General features: G+C 47.4%; 3 protein-coding genes across 4 annotated transcripts in view; 1 reads left to right on the top strand and 2 right to left on the bottom strand.

The window, feature by feature from the left end:
* SPG11 (SPG11 vesicle trafficking associated, spatacsin) overlaps positions 1-1,334 on the bottom strand; it is a 63,156-nt gene extending 61,822 nt beyond the window's left edge. Inside the window, exons 1-2 of the mRNA XM_063313935.1 lie at positions 1,136-1,334; positions 407-591 (exon numbers count right to left, since the gene is read on the bottom strand). Coding sequence (XP_063170005.1) covers positions 407-591; positions 1,136-1,320 — 370 coding nt within the window. The 5' untranslated portion in view covers positions 1,321-1,334. The remainder of the gene's footprint in view (positions 1-406; positions 592-1,135) is intronic.
* A 109-nt stretch (positions 1,335-1,443) lies between these two features.
* Positions 1,444-6,930, top strand: CIAO2A (cytosolic iron-sulfur assembly component 2A). 2 transcript variants are annotated; one of them, XM_063314253.1, is made up of 5 exons: positions 1,444-1,661; positions 1,752-1,916; positions 4,149-4,198; positions 5,136-5,181; positions 5,879-5,963. In XM_063314253.1, the coding sequence occupies exons 1-5, from the start codon at positions 1,520-1,522 to the stop codon at positions 5,887-5,889; spliced, it is 414 nt and encodes a 137-aa protein (XP_063170323.1). In that variant the 5' UTR covers positions 1,444-1,519; the 3' UTR covers positions 5,890-5,963. The 2 variants fall into 2 exon arrangements, with proteins under 2 accessions (XP_063170323.1, XP_063170322.1); XM_063314252.1 differs by lacking the exon at positions 5,879-5,963 and adding an exon at positions 6,638-6,930 and having other exon boundaries at positions 1,448-1,661.
* A 2,471-nt stretch (positions 6,931-9,401) lies between these two features.
* Positions 9,402-23,314, bottom strand: part of ADAMTS7 (ADAM metallopeptidase with thrombospondin type 1 motif 7) — a 74,227-nt gene continuing 60,314 nt past the window's right edge. The window contains exons 22-24 of the mRNA XM_063314392.1: positions 18,962-19,108; positions 18,678-18,837; positions 9,402-11,385 (exon numbers count right to left, since the gene is read on the bottom strand). Coding sequence (XP_063170462.1) covers positions 11,225-11,385; positions 18,678-18,837; positions 18,962-19,108 — 468 coding nt within the window. The 3' untranslated portion in view covers positions 9,402-11,224. The remainder of the gene's footprint in view (positions 11,386-18,677; positions 18,838-18,961; positions 19,109-23,314) is intronic.

Below are 23,314 nucleotides of genomic sequence, written 5' to 3'. Positions count from 1 at the left end.
CAGCTGCTTCAGAAGCAACTGTTCCTGGTTGTCTCCACATATGTGTGAGTAACAGACAATACTTCCTCTAAAATCACCAGTAAGTAAAATGGCTGCATGGGAACACGCAAGCAGAGCCAGCCAGGAACAGCAACCGCTTCTTATTCCCAGATCTGTCTGGCCATGGTGGATGGCACTGAAAGCCACAGAGAGGCAAAGAAAAACCAACAGAGTGACATTCCCTCATTTGATAAATCAATCTCAGCTCTGTAGCTGCTCTGAAGCCAGTTTGAGATGGGTCAAAATAACAGGTTTAAAAAAGAAAAAATCCAGAACAGCACCCCTTGTCCCTCCCCCCCCCCCGTTCCCCACCAGCAGCATGGGTAGACTCCCATGGTTCCTTGTGCCTGTACTCGAAAAGACTCACTTGCATTTTTAGAGGCAATCAGTCCCTTCAGTCGGTCTTCAGGGCAGCTTTGCAAGAGGGCTGCATCCCATTTTCCAAGCTCTAAAATAACTTCATACAGGAAAAGTCCCCTGGTCTTGGTGACAGCAAGCAGCTGGAGGCGATCCGCTGCCGGATCCTCCACCTCGGTGCTCTCCCACAGGAAGCTAAGAACAGCAATATTCGTTAACAGATCAGATCCTCACCTCCAGCAGTGTTCTGCTGGGCTAATACGCACACGGTGGCCTTGCGATATCGTTTCAGCAAAGCCCCGTCTCCCTCCAAGCAGCATTTTCAGCAGCCACGGGCAGTGATACGCAGCATCCTCTTCCGGGACGTTTTTGGGCGTCCCGCTCGGATCTGCAGAACTAACATCTCCTGGTGGTCTCCCATCCAAGTGCTAACCGGGCTCCACTCGGTCCGGCTTTCCAGGCGAGCCAAAGTCAGCGGGCGTCTGCCGGACGCCCTACTCCTAGGAAGCACCTCCGCCCGGCCTCCGGAGGGACCGGACCGGGGCGGCATCAGCCTGGACGGCCGCCGGGCCGGACTCCCGGGCACTGTCCGTGCGCCGCGGCTGCTGCTGCCCGGAGCCGCGAGGCTGAAGCGGGGCCCCCGGGCGAGGGGAGCCGCGCCCGACCAGGCAGGCCGCTGGGGAGGCACGGCCCTCCCCCCCCTCTCTCCCCCCCCCCTCCCTCCGCAGGCCGCACTTACTCTTCCCAGGCGCCCGGCAGCGAGACGCCGGGGAGCCGCGTCGAGGGCAGCCCCAGCAGGCGCAGCTCGGCCGGCCCGGCCACGGCCAGCGCTCCCCGGCCGCGGCTGAGCTTGGCGCGCAGCGGCCCGGCCGGAGGGCCCGCGGGCGGCGGCGGCAGCACCAGCACCCGCAGCGGCGCGGCCATGCTCCCCGCGAGACCCGCGCCCAGCTGGACGCGCGAGGCCTGCCGGGCGCCGTAGTCCGCCCGCAGTTCCGGCCCCGCGCCCGAGCGCGCAGCCGCCGCCCCGCCCCCGGCCGGAAGCGAGCGGCCGCCCGACGTCGGTCGCGCATGGAGGAGCCGGGCCCGCCGGCGGCCGCCTTGCCGAGGGGGCCCCGGGGCGGCGATGCTGGCGCTGGGGCTTCTGTGGCGGGCGCTCGCTAGCGCGGGCTATGCGCACGCGGCGCCCCGGCGAGAGGGCCAGAGCGGGCGCGCCGCCGCCGCCGCCGCCGCCGCCATGGAGCAGGAGCGGGCGCTGGAGGTCTACGGTCGGTGGCCCGCGGGGGGCGGGGGCGGGGGCGGGGGCGGGGCCGGGCTCGCCCCCCGCTCAGGCCCTCGCCTGTGTTTGCCCCGCGCAGATCTCATCCGGACGATCCGGGACCCCGAGAAGCCCCACACGCTGGAGGAGCTGGAGGTGGTGAGCGAGAGCTGCGTGGAGGTGGCCGCGACCGGGGAGGGCGAGTGCCTGATCACCATCCGGTTCACGCCCACGGTGCCCCACTGCTCCCTGGCCACGCTCATCGGTAGGGCTCGCGGCACCTCGCGCGGCCGGGGGTGGGCGGCGGCGGCGGCGGCCCAGCAGCCTCCTGAGAAGGTCGCCTTCCGGACGGGGGCGGCGACCCGCCGCAGTGTCTCTGTGGGCGCCCCAGGCCGAAGGGCGGCATTGGCTGCTCTCTCGGGCGAGCTCCCGGTGGGACCTGCGAGGGGCGCTCCTTGGACCGAGCGGCGGCCGCCGCAGCGGGGTGGCTGCCGCTGAGCTCCGAATGCCTTGAATCGGCCTCCGGAGCGGGCTGCGCAGTGTCCCCAGGAGCAGCGCGGCCATCGCAACGCCCAGGCCATCGCGAAGGGGAGGCCGCCGAAGCACAGCGGAGCCCACCCGGAGGGTGCCGGTCCGTGTTCTAGCCGCGCTCCTCCAGGCTGGCCAGAGTGGGCGGCGGTTGGGGCAGCGCCGCGGTAGCAGAGCACGAGCAGACCAGTTTGCCCCGTGCAGCTTCATGCCAGATGTCCAGCAGCGCTGGAGATGCAAGGTGCAGGTCCGCCCGGTCAGGGACCAGCCCCAGTTCTGGGTTTCCCTTCCTGGCCGGCTCACCCAGCCTCGCGAGCCTTTGCCTTTACCTGCCACCATGGCGAGCCTCCGGATTCCTGGTGAAAGCAGAAAATTTCTAGTGAAAAAAGATTTATAGTGAAAGCAGAAAAAAAAAACTTGCCCTGTCTTCAGGTCTGCTTTGCAATGGCCCTGTGTTGTGAATGTTAACAAGTCTCTCTTCTTTTTTTCTGAGTTACCTTTTTAATTATAGCTGTTATTTAACGTGAGCTTGGGATCATTTTTAAAACTGAAGGGGCGGGGCATATTTAAATAAATAAATAAATAACTGCACATGTGGTTACTTTACATATTTGCAAGACCAAGCACTGGTAGCAGGCACCTTAAACCATCCTGTGGTTCTGCAAGTGAGATTGTTGCTGGGGCAGATGGTAACCGTGCTTAATCATTAGGAATAGTTTCGGGCTGAACTACACCCAGCCATGCCTCCCGTGCTTTCCCCTTCCAGGCCTCTGGACACAGTGCCAGGGAGCAGAAGCGCGTTCCGTTTTTGCATCCTCTGTGACATTAAATGGGGGCTTTGTAGAAACAGAGGGATGGGGAGAAGAACCCACCTCCCCCCCAGACACACCCACGCTGCAGTGCCTGACACAATCAGGCCATTCTACCACCCTGGTTCCATTTTATTAAAGCCATCAGGAACCCCGGAAGTGGTCCCTGGCAGCTCTTCCACAGGGCGAGGCTGTCAACCGCAGCTGGCTGCCGTGTCCTCAGGGAGTCCCCTGGCACAGAACCACCTCCAGGAGCACCTTTTAACTGTGACCTGCTTAACAAACCGTGGTAGCCAGAACAAATCATGGCTTAATCACATAGGCAGGCTTGCACATAAGACTCAGCCAATATTTGTTTTCATCATGGGCTGCTGAACAAAGTTAGCTTGGCAGAGTTAAGTAATCATAGCTTGTTTCATTTTTTTCTCCAAATTTGTTCTACAAAAAAAAGACAAAATGCAAAGACAGAGCAGAAATTTACTCGAATTCTGGACTCAGACATGGCAAGTGGTAGTTAAAGCAAGTAGGGCTTTATAAACCCACATTAAACTATGGTTTATTGTCAAACCAAAAGCCATGTTTTTTTGGGGTGCATTTGAATATCTTTTAGGGACAAGCCAATCGTGGTATAATGGCTTGGTACTGTCCTTGAAGCCACCCTTTCATTTTTTATCTATGGGGAGGCTTCTCGCTTTGGGAGTCCCTCGTTTTAGTCAACATGCGGCCTGCAAGCATCAAACCTGAGCGCTCTTGTGCTTGCTCTGTGGCGCATCCTGTGCACTCAGCCAGAGGGATTTCTAGGGAAATGTTTATTTGCCATATTGGTTCTGCTGCCTGCAAGACCCTCACTGGAAGCAGCGTAGGTTACTATAGGAGAGGCTGTTACCTAAGTGAGAAACATTACAGTGTGTTGAAAACAGCTGCTGTTCCATGTTATTTGCCACCATTCGGCACAAATGGACTTTGTGCAGTGTTCATGCTTTTCAAGGAAGGCAACCAGAATCTGCCAAAATGCTTGCTAAGCCAGGTTACCAAAAGGTGAACAGGTCTTTTCACCGCATGACTCTTCGTCATTACAGTTCTGGTAAAAAGATAGTCGAGAGGCAGAGGATGAGTCTCTGTTTGAAAAGGAAACTGAAATATTTTTCATGAAAATTTAGGACTGTGTTTGAGGATCAAACTTCAGAGATGTTTACCTTTCAAGCACAAGGTATGTCATTTGTGTTTTTCTCTACACTGAACTGTGAAATTGGTCCTCTTGGAAGACCATGATTGATTGCACTACCTAGGCTGTAAGAGTAGCCCAGATATAAGAGACAGCTTGCGTGTCCTCAGCCCTACAGGAGAGATTTTGTATTAGGGAAGGGAGGAATGGAGAGGCCTGAGGGGGTCTAGTCAGGCATCACTGACACATGCGCTCTACAGTAGTGCTTCCCAAAGTGCGGCCAGGACCGCCAGGCAATCTGATTCGGCCTCCCCAGGTCTCCGTGCTTGTGAATAATAGGTCAGCCCCACCTCCCACTGCACACCCACAGTCAGATGGTTCCTGAGAATGGATCAATACCTGCCAACTGGTTTGTTGCAGTAAGCAAGCAACAATACACGTATCATGAGCAAGTGACGGTAACGAAGAGGTTTCAGAAGCAGGCATTAACTTTCAGTTGGTTTGTGTTGTGCTAAGTTGAACTGTGGCTTCACACAACTCGAAAAGAAAGAGTATAAACAGAAACAAATATCAAAAAATGGGATTTCATTGGGCTAGAAACCCCTGAGGCCCTTAGGATTCAAATTCTTGACCAGCAAGTTGTCCTGTGAACAGTAGTTATGGCATGGAGGTACATAAAACAATTCAAGGAGTAAATATTTAAAGTTTGTATAAAATAATACAATTTTAGTTTTAAAATTGGGGTTCAATTTTAGTTTTAAAAGGCCTTTAAAAATGGAAGGAATTACCTACATACTCACCTTACACATTCAGAAATATAACCGTTATAATATACATGAGAAAGAATTCCCATGCTTTTAAAGCAGAAATGTTGAGGACAGGGTGTTGGTTTAACATGGTTTCAGTGCATTGAGAGACACCAGTGCAGATTCGTTGTGGAGCAATAGGTGTTTCTAAGCTGATGTTTTCCTGTCTCATCTAGCTGGAAATCTACATATCAGAGGGGGCACATTCTATTGAGGAGGACAGTAAGTATGCCTTCAGCTTGTGCTTAGGGTGAGGTATTTTTAATGGAAAAAAGCAGTTTGAAAACTAATCTTACTCTCCTGATAATATAGTTAAGAGTCTGCATATGGAAGGAAGATAATATTTAGAGACCTCTTTTAATTCCTTGTATTTTCAAATGTGGCCAGAGAGGGATTTATTTACGTATTTGTTAGATTTGTACCCTGCCTTTCATTCAGAAGCTGAAGGCAATGCACAGTGCCACCTTCTCCATTTTTTCCCCGCGGCAGCGACCCTCAGAGTTAAGTTAGAGGGAGTGAAAGAGTTCCCTGCTTGAGTGGGAGGGGGGCGAGAGCCTGGGTCTCTCTGGTTCCAGTTCAGCATTTTAATCACTACATCACATATGGCCTGCGGTTCATTATTAGAAGGGGATTCCATTGTTAGGGGGTTAGACCTGCATTGCTGGGGACTTGCTGCAAGTCATGCACTCCAAGTTGTCCCTTGAAAGGAAGTCTGCCTGGTGGGGGAGTGGGACAGATAGGATGAGACTCCCTGACTGTCCATCAGGTAGGGACTGATGCGTGTGAGTGAAGCCCACTGCCACACATTTGCTTCAGCTATCACACTTGTTGCAGTATCCTTTTTAATCATACTTGTGGCACTATGCCACAGCATGATGATTAGTAAGTATGATACTTGCTACCATAATTTTTCATTTAGAAAAAGGTTGATGGATAATACATTCTGAGAAAAATAAAAACAGCAGTTGTAGACCCATTAAGAAAGGTATGAAGAGAATTTCATGGAGAAAATCTGTCTACTGCATGTGATCGCTAACAGTCAACATTGACTCAATGGCACATAATCGATGAAGAGAACTGGGCGGTCCCTCTTGATCATTCCGTTAATAGGATGTGGACTGCAGTCCTGTGGATGAAAAGTTTATTTGGTTTCCAGTCAAAAGCTTCTTGAGCATTTTACCTGAGGGACCGCCTCTTCCCCATTACATCAGCCTGCCCCACTGGATCGTGCAGAGAGGGCATGCTGTGGACCCCGTCTGTGAGAGAATTCCATCTGGCGGGGTCCAGGAAGCGGGCCTTCTCTGCAGTGGCTCCCGCCCTGTGGAACACGCTGCCCCCGGAGGTGAGATATTGGCCCCATCGCTCCTGGCCTTTCGGAGGAGTCTGAAGACCTGGTTCTGCCGCCCTGCTTGGGGCGGAGAGGGGAATAGATCTACGTGGGGATGGCTGCTATAGACCGCTCCTCCCACACTTGGACTGTTTTACATTCTCCTGCCACTTGGACTTTTTACTTTTTTACTTCTAGTTATATTATTTTTTACTGTATTTTACTCTTTGTATTTATTGTGATGGTTTTAATTGATTGTTGTAAACCGCCCAGAGTCCTCCGACAGGAGGAGATGGGCAGGGACAAATTGGATAAACAAACAAACAAACAAATTTTTCCATTGTGTTGCAGTCAACAAACAAATCAATGATAAGGAGAGAGTCGCAGCAGCAATGGAGAATCCCAGTTTGCGGGAGATCGTGGACCAGTGTGTGCTGGAGCCTGACTGACGTAGAATGTATCTGGCACCTTTGTATTAGCTTCTTTATAAAATTACCTTGAATTTAATATGAAAAAATTCTTTGCACCTCTTACGTATTTTTTAAAAAATAATTTTGAAAACATCCAATTAATTGCAAACAAGAGTGAGCAGACGTGATCAATCTCAGATGAACTGTAAAGAATAAAAAGTTAATATTCTCTTATTGTTGATTTTTCTGAACATGAATCATTTTTATTGCCAGCTCATGAATGTGTGTTTTAATTTTTAAAATCTGATTTTTAGTTGATTTACCCACTTCTCTGTACTAGGGTATATTTGAATAGCTACTCTGTAAAAAGGTGAATAAAATACAGAATTGTTGAAACAATAGTCTTTTGATATAATTTCCCCTGTAGATTAAAAGCAAAAAACGCTGTGTCAAAACAGGTGGGAAATAAACCTGAATCCATTAGTTCCACAAGTGCAAGGCACGTATGGGGCAATCCTGTTGGCACTTGGCAATAAAGTGGTGGAAGAGCCATGCTCCTGTGGGTCTGCCTGGGGAGCTGGGCACAGTAACTCACTAGACCTTCTGCCGGGCCTCCCTTTTGAAAACTGCCAGGGCGGGGAGCCTCTTTCCCCACCTAACAGCTCACTATCAGGAACCATCTTCCCTTTTCATTTCACTCCTTGTCCTCCCCCCCACCCCCAATTTCCACCCCTTGGACGCATCAGCAGTTTAGCTCCTCCTAGTCTTTCTGGCAAGCCAAATAAGCCGGGCCCTCAAACCGCTCCTCGTAGACGGAACCCCCCTAGAATTGGATGGCTTCCTGGCCCGTGGCCATGCTGTCCCACTGGGACTGAGTTTTGGCTTGGTTCTCCCTGGCCAGCTGGCACCTGGGCACTGGGCCAAAGCCTCAACCGCACTGATGGCCTGCTTGGCCCAAGGCTGAGATGCAAAGCTGGGTATCCCCAGAATGCTGAAAACCATTATCTTAAGGGAGAAAACAAGTTAGGCTGCTAGAAGTACCAAGTCCAAATGAAACATGTTGAAGAATAGCAATAATTCCTTAAAATGTCATGCTCCCCAAACGTTCCCAGAACATCTGATTTACGTATGAATTGAATTTAATGGTAAAAAAAATATCTTCGTGTCTGTGCTTACCCTTAGAAGGTAAGATACCAAAGACCCTTGTGCTGAGGGCCACTGAGGCCTCAGGTCCAACACCTCATCCAGACAGGAATCTCTACCAACGGCACTGCTTGAAATGTTGAGTCAAGTAGATGACAAACCAAAATATTTTTCAAAGTTAATCCAGGAGCATGGGAGACCGAAAATATCTCCCTCTCTGTTGGTTGAGAGGATTATGATGTCACCATTGAATTCTATTTTTCTGAGTTTTATAGCTATGCAGTTTAAAATGTCTGGCCCTTAAAAGAAGCAAATTAAAGTCAGTCAGATGAGGTGAAGGTGGGGTTTCCTGTTCTAACAAATTCTGTGTTTCTCATAATTTTTTCCTTCAAGATTACAACATAATCTTCAGATCAAGAGTTCGGTTGTTGGATGACGTGGCTCTCACTGTACAGATCTTAAAGACAGATGGATTTTGAAGATGATTGCCAGTGTGTTTCTGCACCTGGCTGTAAGATAGCAGTGGTGCTCTTCTTCAGTTTTTTGTAACAAAAATGAAGCTTTTCCAAAAAATTAAAATAGTATTGGATGTAATTTGTCTTGGAAGAGATTCTTCTAGGAGTTTCCTTCTGGCAATGCAATATACCCTAATTTTTGATGTCATGTGGCTGAATGCATTTGTGGACTCCATTGTTTAGACAAGTCAAACTACTGTGATCCCCATAAATACAAAGAAATCCTTAAACCAAAAGGGCACAAATTTTTCTAGGCTTTTTTTGGTGCAAGCTCTAAATACAAATTAAATATGGCTAATGTGATTACTGTCTAGTTATGTATCAATTAATTTTCTAATTCTGTAACAACACAATGTAACATCTGGTGACAACTTTTGTAGGTCCCTAGAGTCTCAGGTTATTCATTTCTGCTTTAAAGCAAAATGTTTTGGTGATCCCCTTGAAAATTTAATCCCACAGTTGAAATAGGCCACTGAGTCCAGCCCCATCCAAGTTAAAGAATTCCCCCACCACCACCACCAGTATCTCCCTCTGCCCATCCCACTTAGTGCTATCCTCCTGTCTGCCCCTTCTGCCGTCTGCGGGGGATTCTCAGGGGAGGCATATGGGAGACCTCCGCCATTCCCTATTTCTATTCCACTTGCTGCCTTAGCTCAACAAACAGCTGGGTTAGAGGCCATTTGCAAGTGGGTGGGAGGGCCAGCCAAGACTGGGGGAGGCCGTGGGGTGAAACTCTCCAGTCTGCCAAAACCCAGAGAAACAGATGGAGGGCCAGAGCATCTCCACGGCTAAAATCCCATTCACAAAGATGCAAAGTGGGATCCTTGAGAAACAGAACAGAATTGGCACAGATTTTGAGCAAGTCTTGATCGATCTTCTCCCCTTTCAAAAGCCATCTGGGAAGGGTGCAGCTGAACCAGACTGAGCGAACACAGGCATGATACACTTTTGTACTCTCAGGGGATTATAGTTCTGCTAAACAAACACAGCACAGAGACTAAGAAGAGATGGGTACAATTTTAAAAATTCAACAGAAAAACAAATACATCAGGATTAGATGTAACTTTGCTATTACAGTTTAACACACTTGAACCATTAGAAATTTAAGTAATTACAATTTTCTTTTATCCATTCAATCGTGTCCAATTCTCAGAGACTGCCTGGACCAGTCCCCGCAGTTTTCTTGGCAAAGTTTTTCAGAAGCAGTTTGCCAATGCCTCTTTCCTAGGGCTGAGAGGGAGTGACTGGCCCAAGGTCACCCAGCTGGCTTCATGTCGACGGTAGGAATAGAACTCACAACCTCCTGGTTTCTAGCCTGATGCCTTTTCCACGACACCAAGCTGGCTCTCAGTTATTACAATACTCTTCTTCAAATCAATTTTGATTCTTTCTGATATATTGATAGGGAAATTCCATGTTAGAATGAGGATGAGGTTCTATATTCAGAAGCAGACAAATTGGTCTTAAATAAAACCGGCCAAGTCAGTGGAACAGTTGAGAGCCAGTCTGGTCTTGTGGTTAAGGCCCTGGACTAGTGATGGGGAGACCGTGAGTTTGAGAGATGTCTGAGGCACAAAGCCAGCATGGTGACTTTAAGCCAATCCCTTTCTTAGCCCTAGAAGTCAAAGGACGTCCTGGGAAAAGGCAAGGGCAAATCGCTTCCACAGCGTGGCCATGAAAACTGCATGGGCCAGTCCATACAGTCACCAGGAGTCAAGATGACTCAAAGGGACCACAACCACCTCCCAAAACAAAGCAAGCAAAACTGTGCCGCCCTTCCTTTAAAACAGAGCTGTTCTTTCCGTTTTCTGAAGATTACACAAAGTTTAGATGTGCAGCCAGTGTAGACTTCTAAGGGAACTTTTATACAATTTCTCCAATTTAAAGGTGCAAGTTAGAAAGCAAACACATGATTCTGAGTCGGATGTATTTTTGCTAGTGTAGCTATCAGTATAAATTACAAATGCAGGAAACGTAGATTCAATATCAAGCATTCTTGGCTCACAAAGGAAAAGGTACAATGCTCTGGGGAGACCTGGATTTTTTCAGCATAATAGTCCTGGCTGTGCAGTGAAGGAGGCAGAACTGTTGCGTAGTCAGCCTAATTCCCATCCAGTCCCTCACCTGGGCAATCTTCAGGCAGCCTGGCCTTGGTGTTGCTAGATCAGGGACAGGCATCCTTTCAGCCTGCCAGTTTCAGGCAGTACCAGATGGCAAGTCAGGGTGGCACAGGACTGCCAGCCCTGCTGAAGGAGCTGTGAACCCTCCCACAGCTGGGCAACCTAAAAGCCCGTCTCAAGAGCAGCAGCACCCACCGTGTGTGTGCGTGCGTGGGCGCGTGCGCATGCTGCATCTCTCCGTGCAGCCAGCACCAGGGATATTTAACTTCACTGCGTGAAGCTCCTCACATCTACAATAAGAAAAATCATCATAGTTATAACACAACCAAATGATCAAATTACATTCTGTGGAATGTTACATGCTCATTTGCATAAAATATAAAAATAATTGGTTTTATTCTTTTTAAAAAATCACTCATTAAGAATTCTGTGCTGGCCTGCCAACACTGAGCGACACTCGAATGCGGCCAACTGTAGCACCAGAGATGTTTCTGAGATGGCTTTCAAAAGCTGCTTTCCTGAGGCCAGGCTGGTTTCACCCCACCAATTCCCTCCCTGCACTGTGGGTGCAAGGCTTTCCTTTGGTTGCCTGGAGCACAGGTCAGTCACAGGCTTGAGTGCCACACCAGGGCAGGAAACACTGGCTTGTTTCCGAGAACCAGGCAAGCCCTGTTGACGGAAGAGCTGGCTGGCCAAAGTGGGTCTTCTCCAGCTGCTCGCCCACCGGAGGCTCCTGAAGCAGGGAGGCGCTCACTTCCGGGAGGAGAGCTCATCCCCACGATCCCGATGGCCCAGGCCATGCGGGCGGCAGGTCTGGCAGCACTGGACGCTGACTGCCGGGAGGTAGCACCTTCCCAGCCACAGCAGAGTCTGGCAGAAGCCGAAGCTCAGGCGGTCACGCTCACAGACGTCTGGGAGAGAAAAGAAGGCAGGATCCTCCGTAATGGGTGCCAGTCAGCCTCTCCACATTTCCATCTCTCCCCCTTGGAGGGCATATTGGGCAGGGCTTGGATTACAAGCCCTCACAGTGGACCCATGGGGGGCGGTGTTGCACAGACTGGTTGACAGGATAAAGTTTCTTTCTTTGTTTATTCATTAAATTTATATAGCCGTCCATCTCAAACCAGCGACTGCGTTACATCTACCTCTCTCCTAACTGGATTAAGAGGTTCACCCAACCTACAGCCCCATCATTAATCCCATTAAGCATGTTGTATGAACCCAACCAGCATGTGTATTTTTCTTTAAAACAACAATAGCACCAAGTCAGGAATGAGGGTCTTGGTCCGCAGTGCCAGTGGCAGTTTCCCATCTAATATAAACTCACTTTGGGTGCTGTGGATTTCCATGGCCACTGTGATACCTATGGCTGATACGCTGTTGGGGAGAGGGTTAACTTTCCTCCCTGTGTGTCTTGGGCTGTCTGTCTATCATCTATCTATTTATATATATCAAATGTATTCACCGCCCATCTCACTCAGAAAGCAACTCTGGGCAGTTTACATAAAATAGGAATATATTAGTTAAAATACAATAAAACAATACAATAAAAACAATCGTCCTAATAAATAATATGTTCCAAGAGGTAGATGGTAAAAAGTACTTAATTTAATTTCCAGGGAGCACCTTTAGGGTGTTAACCACCCCCAGGGTTGGTTACCCTCTTCACACACCCCACAAGATGGCAGAGCCAGGTCTTCGCTCCTTTCCGGAAGGTCAGGAGAGTGGGGCTCACCTCACCTCTGGGGGAAGAGTGTTCCACAGGGTGGGAGCCACAGCAAAGAAGGCTCTCTTCCTGGGATCCATGATGACATTCTTTCAGAGATGGGACCCACAACATGCCCTCTTTGCCTGTCCGGGTGGGACAGGCCGATGTAATGGGGATGAGACAGTCCCTCAGGTAATCTGGACCCATGCCATGTAGCGCTTTAAAGGTAATAACCAACACCTTGAATTGGACCCAGAAGCAAATTGGCACCCAATGCAGCTCCTGCATCAAAGGTGTTACATGTGCCACCCTTGGGGCACCCAAAATTGCTTGCGCAGCTGCATTCTGAATCAGCTGTAGCTTCCAGATACTTTTCAAGGGTAGCCCCATGTAGAGTGCATTGCAATTGTCTATACGGGAAATGACCTGGGCATGAGGGACTGACCGGAGGGCTTCCCAATCCAGGAAGGGGTGTAAGTGGTGCACTGCTATCCTGACCCCTTTCCCTCTTCAACTCTTAGTCAACATCCTGAACATTATGCATCATGCAGATCGGCCCTCCATTGCATTGGCTTCCTTCACTCTCCTCACTCCTGCCTACTTTTAGTTCTGCCCACCTCCCCACTGTTCTCTGCAATCCAGAGATGTCTCAAATACAGCTCAGGGCTGTTTCAGCCACTATGTAGGACAGACAGGCAGAAGACTAGCAGAGCGCATCCACAAACACCAACTAGCAGTCAGAAGACACGATGAGAACTCCTTAATCTCACAGCATATGGACAGACTCAACCACAGTTTCAACTGGGAAACTGAGAGCATCCTAAACCAAGCCAAATCCAAAAACGCCAGAGAATTCCTGGAAGCCTGGCACTCAGACGAAGCAGCCATCAACAGACACATAGAGGTGAACAACATCTACATACCATTCAAAAGAGACAGTAGAAAAGCCAAAAGACCAGTACACCCCCTTGCCAGCAATCAACACCCAGATATGCAAAGATCAACACTAGGATTAACACCAGATGAACCATCAAACAGCACAAGAATCAAGGAACCTAATCAAGGAACTGTTAACTCAGGCAATCAACCAAGCAGCAAACAACAGCCCAATCAAGGAACTCCCAAGGAGAGAGCAACACCCCCACCAACACAAGCTGGAGAAACCACGGTATATAAACTGAGAGCAAGGCCCACTCCCTCTTTGCACTGAAGATGTTGCCGAGTCTGGCAATGAAAGGTCTGCAAGAAAACAACAAGGCTCAGAGAGCACCCAGGATGCCACAGCCCAGCGCTTTTCTGACACAAGCGTCTTCCCTTTGCTGGCGTCACTCTGGGAAACACAGGTGGCTACAAGATGTAAATATTATGTATTTGACTTATGTAATCTCAATAGAACTGTAGAATTACTGTAACCAAATTAGAGAATTGTGAAAATAAATTATTTAGTTAAGGTATAAAATTGTATTACTTAGGGAGTTGGCTTTGAAACGGAGATGAGCACCGCCCCCTAGAGTCGGACACGACTGGACTTTACGTCGAGGGAAACCTTTACCTTTACTAGGGAGTTGGAAATCCGTTTCCTTTCTTTTAAACCTCTTCTTCTCTTTCTTCTTTCTCCTTTCCTTTTTTCTTTCTCTTGTTTTTGCATTTTATGTTTATTGTTGATTTGTCATTCTATGTTTGTATTATTTGTGTAAATAATTTAATAAAGACTATTTTAAAAAAAAAGGAAACACAGGTGGCTGTAAGATCTCCCCAAGCAGGAGGGCAGGGTCATCAAAGCAGACCTGATCTAATCTTTGGTGGCGGGGGAGGCGGGGATGTCAAGTTGCTGCTGGGAATCCAAGTCCAAACTTCTGGCCCCTGCTTGTCAGGCTGATAGCCGAGGCCAAGGACTGCAAGGCTCCACCATCCAAGATGGACAGAATAACCTCACTTCTTCCACTGTGAGAGGCAGCTGAGTGTTTAAAAGCACATGTTACCACTGTCCCGGCCCCATCATCTCTGGATCTTACCTGGATGCCATTCAAAGGCAGTCCCTGGCTTCCAAAAATGGCCGCCCCCTTTACAGCCTGGAAATGAACCCTAAACCTCTTCCACGTGGAGGGACCACGTGGCGGATGAAGAGGGCCCCCTTCCTCCACAGCAGCGTACCCCCTTCCGCCTTTGTGCTAACAGCTGGCCAAGCAAGACGGGTCAGGTCCTTTCCCCCAAGAGAGCCTTGTGCAAAGCCACTGGCTTGCTGCTTCAGCAGGAGGACGGAGCAGCGGGCACTGGAAGGCAGCCCGCCGGCCACCTGAGTGACCTCGGAGACTGGGCCAGAAATCCAGCCCCTCGTTCCAGTTGGGAAGCGGACTGCAGCCCTCCTCCTGCTCTTCTGTTGTTTTCTTTGTAGCTCAGGGTGAGGGTTCTCCACACATTTTTCAACTGTCTGCTGGAAGAACAGGACCTTTGGGTCCTTTTGGACTGTGTCTGGAATGCCCTGTCCCTTCTTCGTGGGCCACAGGGCACCCGAGAGGAGAAAGCCCAGCACCTGGCTTTACAGGTGGGAACACGGGACTGCGAGTGATCCACCCTGGACCGATGGCCTCGAGGCAACTGCAGCCCTTTTCTTCCTCATTCCGAGCAGTTCCCTGCACTCGAAGGACAAGAGACCCTGACGCTGCTTTCAAACCAGCCACTTTGAAGACACTCAGCCAGACCCTTGCCAGAGATACAGCAGAAACGCTGGACTGCCCTTCATTCGCTGTGGGGCTTCCTTCCCTCCTCCAGACTCCAGTGCAAAGGGTTGCCAAGAGAAGATACACAGACTGTTAATTGGCAAGAGACTGTTTCCACCAACAGTTTTAAGCCATCAACCCTGGCAACTAAACCTCATTGATGAGGTCCCTGAACCCCTTTCACCACTCCCACAGCAAAAGGAACTACCACCAAGAAGGTCCTACCAGTGCCAAACAACAGTGAGCTGCTCTGTGGGTTGACAAAAAGAGACACTCAGAGTTGGTTGGAGTCAGGTGGCACCCAAACTGAATTAATCAAACAAGCAAACAAACGAGAGAATCTAGCACTCAGTTCTGGGTGCTATATTTTCAAAAGGGTGGTGATAAGCAGGAAATTGAGGAGTCAAATCATTCCTCATAAGCTTCTCCAATTAGGATGAAGGGGAAGCATGTTATCAGAAGGTTTCAGGGCAGAAGCTAGAACAAATTTGTTCTTTAGTGCTCCAAAAGACAGGACAAGAACCAGGGAAAGAAGTTAAAGGGAAGCAATTTTTGCTGGACATCAGGTGAGGAGGAGGAACATGGAGGAGGAACATGCAGCTTGACAGACTGGAGGTAGTGTGGAAGAGCTGATGGGGAGCTACCTGTCAGGATGAAACCTTCTGCAAAGTTCCTTCAAATTGTAAAGCGCTGGACTGGATGCCTCCAAGATCACATCCAGGTCCATGATACTTACAATCTTATCCCACGATGCCCATCATGAAGCCCTTGGCTGGACTCCTTTGTACCAGTTAAAGAGGTCTAATCTGTCCTAACTCTGGGCTCATGAGAAGTGAGAGACTTGTCTCTACTTCCTAAAGATTGAAAACAAGCTCAGGAGACCTTGCAATGTTTGTCCAGACTTCCATGGCTTGAAGAAGCATCACTTCATCACTCTAGACATCTTTAGAGCTGCAGAAACCTGAAACGCTACAATCTAGCTGGTCAATCCAAGCAGGAGGCAAATCAACTAATCTGAGCAGTGCCCCCTGGCAGTCTGCCCTGAGAGGGTCTTTGCTGTTCTTTGAGCATTAGGCAGTGGCCTGCTTGCTTGCTTGCTTACTTATTCATCAAATTTATATGGCTGCTCATCTCAAAGAACATGACTCTGAGCTACGTACAATAATCAAGTGGCTTAGCTGGAAAGTTTATTTTTCTCACTGAAAAGTGGCATCTAAAATGCGTTTTTTTTCTAATCCACTGAGGTTAGAAACCCCCCATAGGATAAAGGTTAGGCCCTTAAGCTTTGGTGGGCCAACTCTGTCAAAGGCTAAATGTTTCCCTGTGTTTTACAAAACCCACATCAGGATGTTTTCTTTTTCTATACTATTCAAGTAAATGCTTGTTGTGTAAGTATCAGCTACTTACATAAAACACAAAAATGGCCTGTAAGTCAGCTTAAAGCAGGAAGTGGTTATGTTTTCTAGTTTTTTTAGTTTCAAACAAGCTGGCTGGTTTTCTAGCCTCAATTCAGCAGAAGCACATAAGCTGGAAGTTGGAGACTCAGAAAGGAAGAGCCAGTTATTATCTGTTTCAGTTGTATGTCTATAACGTCTAGGGGCCAATAGAAATAAACTTTAATCCATCCACCTTTGTTTAGCCTAATCCTGACCCCCAGATTCACAGGAGGTTTCTGGAATAATTTCTTTAAAAAAAACCCTGTAAGGAATTAATTCAATCATTATTCTTCGCTGCCAGATTTGTTACTCTAAAACCAGGAAACCTAAAGGACACCTTTCCCTTTCCTTAGAGGCCCAAGTTCATAATACTTTTCCTACTTAGTTATACTGTAAATTGTTTGATACCTTTAGCTATCAGTGTAATGTGTTTCATTCAGACAAAATTACCTAGTTTCAATCCAGCAGTAATTAACAGCAATCACTCCTAAATACTACATCCAGTTTTGGGCACCATATTTTAGGAAGGGAGTTGACAAACTGGAGTGTGTCCAGAGGAAAGCAATCCAAATGTTAAGGGAGGTGGAAGGAAAAACTAAGCAGAACAGTTAGATATGTTTAGCCCGGAGAAGAAAAGACTATGGGGAGATACAGCTTTCTTCAAGCCTTCAGATGAAAGGCCATCCTGTAGAAGGCGGGCAGAATTATTCAGAGTTGTTCCAGAAGTCAGGAAAGAAACAACAGATTTAAAGCAGATGTTGGCGAACATCAGGGAAAACAGTTCCTCATGGTAAGAGCTGTTCAGGATTGGAACAGACTTTCCTTCACAGGGAGGTGTTTAGAGGATGGCTGGACTGCTGTTTGCAGGAATGCTGTGGTAATGGATTCCTGCCCTGGGCAAGGGGTTGGACATGATGGGCTCCGAGGTCCCTCCTAACCCTTACATTCTATGATTGCATAATTCAAATAAAGTGAACAATTTAAAAACCAGGTAGATTACTTTGATCATGCCTTGGCATCCATGAGAGCTGCCTTCACAAACTTGAAGAAAGCCAGGAGTCTCTAGAGAAACCATGTATGAAGAAAGCAAGCTGGTGGCAGCCTATTCTGTGCGTCAGCCGTCCCCAAACAGGGGCCCTCCAGAACATGTAGAACTGCAGCCCCCAGAATTCCTAGCCAAGATGGCTGTGCTATCTGGGGAATTTGTACCCCTGAAACATCACACAATTACTGAGTTGGAAGGGTGACTCAAACAACCAATGCAGGAATTCACGATAAACTCTCCCCAGCAGGTGCTGTCCAGCCTCTGTTTGAACACATGCAGTGAAGGGAAATCCCCACCTCTCCAGGTCATGGGTTCCACTGTTCAACGCCCCAAAGGCACTACTGGTGAATTTAATCAGAACAATGACCTGGTGTTAAGGAAACGGTTAGTCTCTTGCCCACATGCTGGGACCTTGATGCAACCAACCTTTTCAACCAATATGGAAAATCTGATGACAAGCAAATGCAGCCAGGTCCTTAGCTGAACCCCCAGCCCCTTCTCTTCCCTTAACCCCCCAGATGCAGAGCCTCAGGGTGAGGCTTGAAACCTTGCTTCCCCCTCGTGCTCTGCCCTGCCTGCCAAACACTGACTGGGGCCACTGTTTACCACATTCTTGGTGGAGATGAAATTTGGAACGCAGCAGAGGAAGAGGCCTGTCTCAGGTTTCTTTTCTGGACCGACAGGACACCCTGAGACCCAGGAAGGGGAAGGGGCACGTAACTGTCAGCGCCTGCGAGACCAGAAAAGCCTGCGAGTCAGTGGAAATGCGGGATCAGGGCCAACCTGTGACGGCCACCTGCTCAGGCATTTCTCTCAGATCGGAGGGTTTGCAGAAGCCAGATGCTGCAAAGTCAGTCCAAGTCCAAGGGTGAACGAGCCCATGGGCATTCCTGCAGACAACCCCCAAACCAGAGTCTCCTGCTGGCAACCAGCTCAGGGACCAGAGGTAGCCCCCAGCCACCAAGTTGTTTGCATCTGGCTTAGGGAAGATGTCTTTCAAAATCTGCCCAAGCAGAGGGCAGACTTGCCATGGCCAAGCCTTTGCCAGCAAGTTTCACTGATGCCAATCTGGAAGCTGCCCAGATGCCATAAAAAGACCTACCAGTCAGCTGCATGTGGAGCAACTGCACACACAGCTTACATTGGCACCCTCCTCACTCGCAAGCCATTGCGTGCCTCATGGGCACAGCCAGACCTGTCCAGAGAATGGTCCACTCAGCCAAACGCCAAGCAGTGCCCTAATGAGTGGCTCCAGGCGATTCAGCCAGAGCACCCACCCTCGGTGCCCGCTTACTTGCTTCACCAGCAGGACAGTCTGGGGAACTGCATTTCTGGGTGTCCTCCGGCCACTGTTCGTGCTCACACAAGCTGCGGTCTTCTTCTGCCTCCCCGGTTTTTGTGTTCACACACTTCACCTGCCTCCTCTGGATGCCCTCGCCACATGTGGCCGAACACTGCGGGAAGCAAAAGAGCTCTCTGACCACCAGCCCCACCCTGGCTGGCTTTCCTCTGAGGCCAAAGGAAGGCTTCACCCGGCTAGGATGGAGCGGAGAGACATCGCCAGAGAACTGGGCTTACCTGCCCCCAAGACCCCACGGTCCACTTGGCGCACGGCTGGCCGTTGCAAGCTCTTGTGCTGTTTGGTCGGAGGGCTGGGTCACACCTCCCAGATCCGGGGCAGGTTACCAGGCGCTCCTGCTCACCCCCTCCGCACAGCTCCGTGCACTAGAAGGGAGGAAGAGGCGTTCACAGGTGCGGATCCAGCTCAGAAGCAGCTGGGATGGCCGGCCCCCTTGGGGGTGCTAGCTTCCCGCCAAGCCGCCACAGGAATCCCAAGCTGGGTGCTGATCCTCAGCTGGGGAGCACGCGCAACCAGAACCCCCCAAGAGTAAGCAAGCAAAGCGCCGCTCCGGAGCTACTCCGGCTTCTGTTTCAGTTGAGGAGGCTCTGGCGCTGTGGGAGCTGGTTCTGGTGGAGCCCTTGAGACTCCTTCTTGGACATGCGGTGCTCCAGGCCAGAAGCACAACGGGGCACCTATAACCTGCTGGTCTGTTCTTCACTCAGAAACAGCAACTCAGCTTCTAGCCTGGCTTGTTTCCCTCCCTCCTCTTTTAAAGGCTCTCTCTCTGAGGGCTGCTGGCCCATGAGCTCAGCTGGGAATTTATTCCATTTTCTAACATTCAAGGCACCTTATAAACAATACAGCATTAACATAAAAAGACCAGGGACAGTGGCATTCAGCCAGAAGTCACAGAGAACTCCTGAGCGTTTGTTACGGTTAGCCCCCTCGTTGGTCTTGGGTGGCGACTTTCACAGCGCCTGGGCTCTGACCCTCGCCTGCCATGCCTTGCGCTGAAGTGGCGAGGGGAGAAATGCCAGGCAGCTCACGAAGGGACTGGCACACAGCTGGCTGTGTGTGCAACAGTCCTGGAGAGCCCCGGCCAGGAGCTCATTTTCCTGTCGATATAGACGAGTTCAGCAAAGAACATGGAAGAACCTGACGTTGCATGGAGAGCAACGTTTCGTGCAATGAGACGCAAGCTTGGTTTTACGTAATTGTCTAATATTGTTCACTGGACTTTAGCAGGAGTTATGTTGCATAGTCTGCTGCCTGATCAGTAAACCCAGCTGAATAACTATGTGGGGTTCAAGGGAATAAGCAAAGACCGTTAGGAAAAAACCCACAGTGGGCACCATGTGTCAGGATCCCACAATCCAACGAACTCAGTGCACTTGATTGCTGCTTCCTGCCAGTGCTAGACAGATGGGGAAGGTCTGACGCGTGTCGAGGTTTGTTTATGCCGAAGCAAGGGACCGAGGCCACAGCGACGGCTTGGGCCGGAGCGGGGAGCGGGGAGGTCAGCTCACTGAGAGAGGCACGTTCCAGTCAGGTTTTGCGCGCCTGTTTTAAACAGCTGCAGCTTTCTTTCGGAATCGGTACTTCACGATTCAATTAAAGAGCTTTCCTCTCCTACAATGGGAATGAGTGAGGCTTCTATAATTGACTTCTGAGTGCAGCATTCATTACAGCAGGTGCGTGTGCTTGAAGTAAATTAGGAAATAAAGAATTCAGGATGGAACAGTAGAAAGAGTAAGAAAATTCAAAGTTTTAATTTGAAAACAGTACGCCATATAAAACTGTTCACAGATCACCCGCTTATTTTTCTTTAGGTATAGTTAAATTATGAATTGAAGTAATTGAACTTCATAGAATAGCAGGTTTAGAAGATAATTTTGATAAATCTATTACATGAATTAACATCACTAAAGAATCAGATACAAATTATTCTTATATATTATTTAAATTATTTTTTAAAATTTCAAGTATTCTTAATTCCATTGCCTACCATTTGGTTTTGTATATTCCAGAGAATAATTTCTTAATTTATGTACGATAAAAAAAAAACTGAGATTATGCAATTATACAGTATAAACAAAACCATGAAGGAGTTTAAGTAAATAAAATTTGAAACATTATTTTGATGCCTTGCATCTAAGAAAATAAAATTGTATGTCTATGTTAACAATAAGAGAAATGGAAATAAAAATGAATTATGCGAAACAAAAAAACCTGAATTTGTAAACAAGCTGGGGAAATGGCTGGTGTATAAATTATGAAAAGAAAAAGAAAAAATGATACTGAAATTACATAGTATGACAACAGACAATGCAAATATACAAAAATATTCCATCAATTTTATTCAAAGTTACATAAAGAAGAAGAAATTCCCTTAGTGAAAGTTCATGAATATTTAAAGAAACAAAATTTACTGAAGATACAAAGAAACAAATAATGGATGGACCTGTAGCAATAAGGGAAAATTGTGAAGCTATAAAAAAAGACTCAAACAGGGAACGTGCCTGGACCAGACGACCTACCAGATTCCTGTTACAAACATTTTGAGGACGAACTATTACAACCCTTGCAAAAATGATGAATTCTGTCTTATAGAATGGAAGAATACCAAAGAGTTGGACAGAGGCTAGCATAGCATTAATACCTAAAGAAAGCCAGAACTTGACTTTACCCAAAAAAATATCGACTAATGTCATTACTGAACAATGACTGTATCTACGATGATTTTGATTGAGAGGATGAAAATAATTTTAACAGGATTTCATTCCTGAAGATCAATGTGGGTTTTTACCCAAAAGGCAGATAAGAGATAATATTAGAAATGCATTGGACACCTTGGAATACCTAGAACAGCATAATGAAAAACAAGCTGCACTGATCTTTTGAGATGCAGAAAAGGCGTTGGACAATTTGAACTGGACTTTTCTGTTTAAAATTCTGGAAGATATGGGCTTTGAAAAGAGTTTTATTAAATGGGTGAAATCGATTTAATACCTTACAAAAGACACAAATACTTGTCAATGGAGAAGTAACAAAACCTTGCGAGATACAAAAAGGAACAAGACAAGGATGCCCTTTATCTCCACTTTTATTCATTCTAGCTCTTGAAGTATTAAACAGAGATGTAAGACAGGATGAGAGAATTGCTGGAGTGAAGATTAAAAGACAAATATATAAATTAAGGGCATTTGCTGACAATTTGGTGGTAATTTTGGAAGACCCTTTGGAAGGAATAGAAATATTAATGGAAAAATTAAAGGATTTTTGTGAGTTAGCTGGATTTAAAATTAATAATTAGAAAATGAAGATGTCAAAAATATGAGGATGGAAAAGCAAAAAGAATTGATAAAAAACAGGTTTTCAGGTTGAGAAAAAAGTAAAATATTTGGGTATTATTATGACTAATATGAATTGTATGTTATTTGGAAGTAATTTAAGGTATGGAATGAAATCAAGAATGTTATGTAAAGATGGAAAAATTACAATTGAGAAGAATTTCTGTGATAAAAATTCTCAACTTTTCAGCCTTTCTCAACTTTTTGACCCTGGAGGAACCCTTGAAATATTTTTCAGGCCTCGGGGAACCCCTGCACATTCAGGCTCAAATATAGGCCAGTAGTTACAAAATTATTATATTCCTTTCATGGGGAGGCCTGTCTGTAGGCATTAGCACTCAAACTAAAAGTAAAAGAATGAAACTTACCTTTTAATGTGAAGTTGCCCAAATTTGAAATAATGTTTTAAATAAAACGTGATCTCCCAGGGAACCCCTAGTGACCTCTCGCGGAACCCGAGGGTTCCATGGAACCCTGGTTGAGGAACCCTGACTTAGAATGTTCCGGTTTCAAACAATACCTATTTTGACAACTGATGTACCATTTAAGCAATGGCAGAAAGATGTACCTAGGTTAATATGACAAGGGAAAAAAACAAGAAATAAATTTAAAATTCTTTCAGATGAAGGGGGGATTTGGGACTGCCTGATTTGAAATTGAACTTTGCAGCTTGCTGTTTCATTTGGATGAAAGAATGGGTGTTACTGAGAAACAAAAGAGAATCAGAAGAGCACAACCTGAGATCTGGATGGCATGGTTGTTTATGGTACAATAAAGTTAAGATTAATGTAGACTTTAAAAATCATTTAGAAGTGCCATATTGAGAATATGGAATAGATACAAAACCAGGCTGTGCCCTTAAATGCCTTTGTGGATCTCAGCACAAGAAGCATTTTATAGAAAAGAAACAGCAGGCAAAGAGAAATGGTTAATATATTAAGAGTTGTTAGAAGAAGAACATGGAAAATATAAGATGAAGTCAAAAGAGCAATTGATCACAGAGGGGCTTAGTTTCCAGTGGTTTTCGTGTGTATAGTTAAGAGAAAGATTTAGACAAAAGGACATTTGGAATTGAACAACGTAGGACAGAATTGAAGCTGAATTATGTGCAAACGATAAACATGTAATTGCTAAAATGTGTAAGCTTTTACTGAAATTTGAAATGGAAAAAGAACAAGTTAAGGCGCGTATGATAAAATGGGTAAGAACACTGGTTACACTATACAGTTGGATTAATGG

This window comes from Candoia aspera, chromosome 13 (assembly GCF_035149785.1).
Source record: "Candoia aspera isolate rCanAsp1 chromosome 13, rCanAsp1.hap2, whole genome shotgun sequence".
Taxonomy (NCBI): domain Eukaryota; kingdom Metazoa; phylum Chordata; class Lepidosauria; order Squamata; family Boidae; genus Candoia; species Candoia aspera.
This window is presented reverse-complemented; position numbering and strand designations above follow the sequence as displayed.

Coding starts and splice junctions, on each gene's coding strand:
- CIAO2A (XM_063314252.1), top strand. CDS start 1,520: ATGCTGGCGCTGGGGCTTCTGTGGCGGGCGCTCGCTAGCGCGGGCTAT. Junction 1,662..1,751: donor GCGGGCGCTGGAGGTCTACG/GTCGGTGGCCCG, acceptor TGCCCCGCGCAG/ATCTCATCCGGACGATCCGG. Junction 4,199..5,135: donor GTTTACCTTTCAAGCACAAG/GTATGTCATTTG, acceptor TGTCTCATCTAG/CTGGAAATCTACATATCAGA.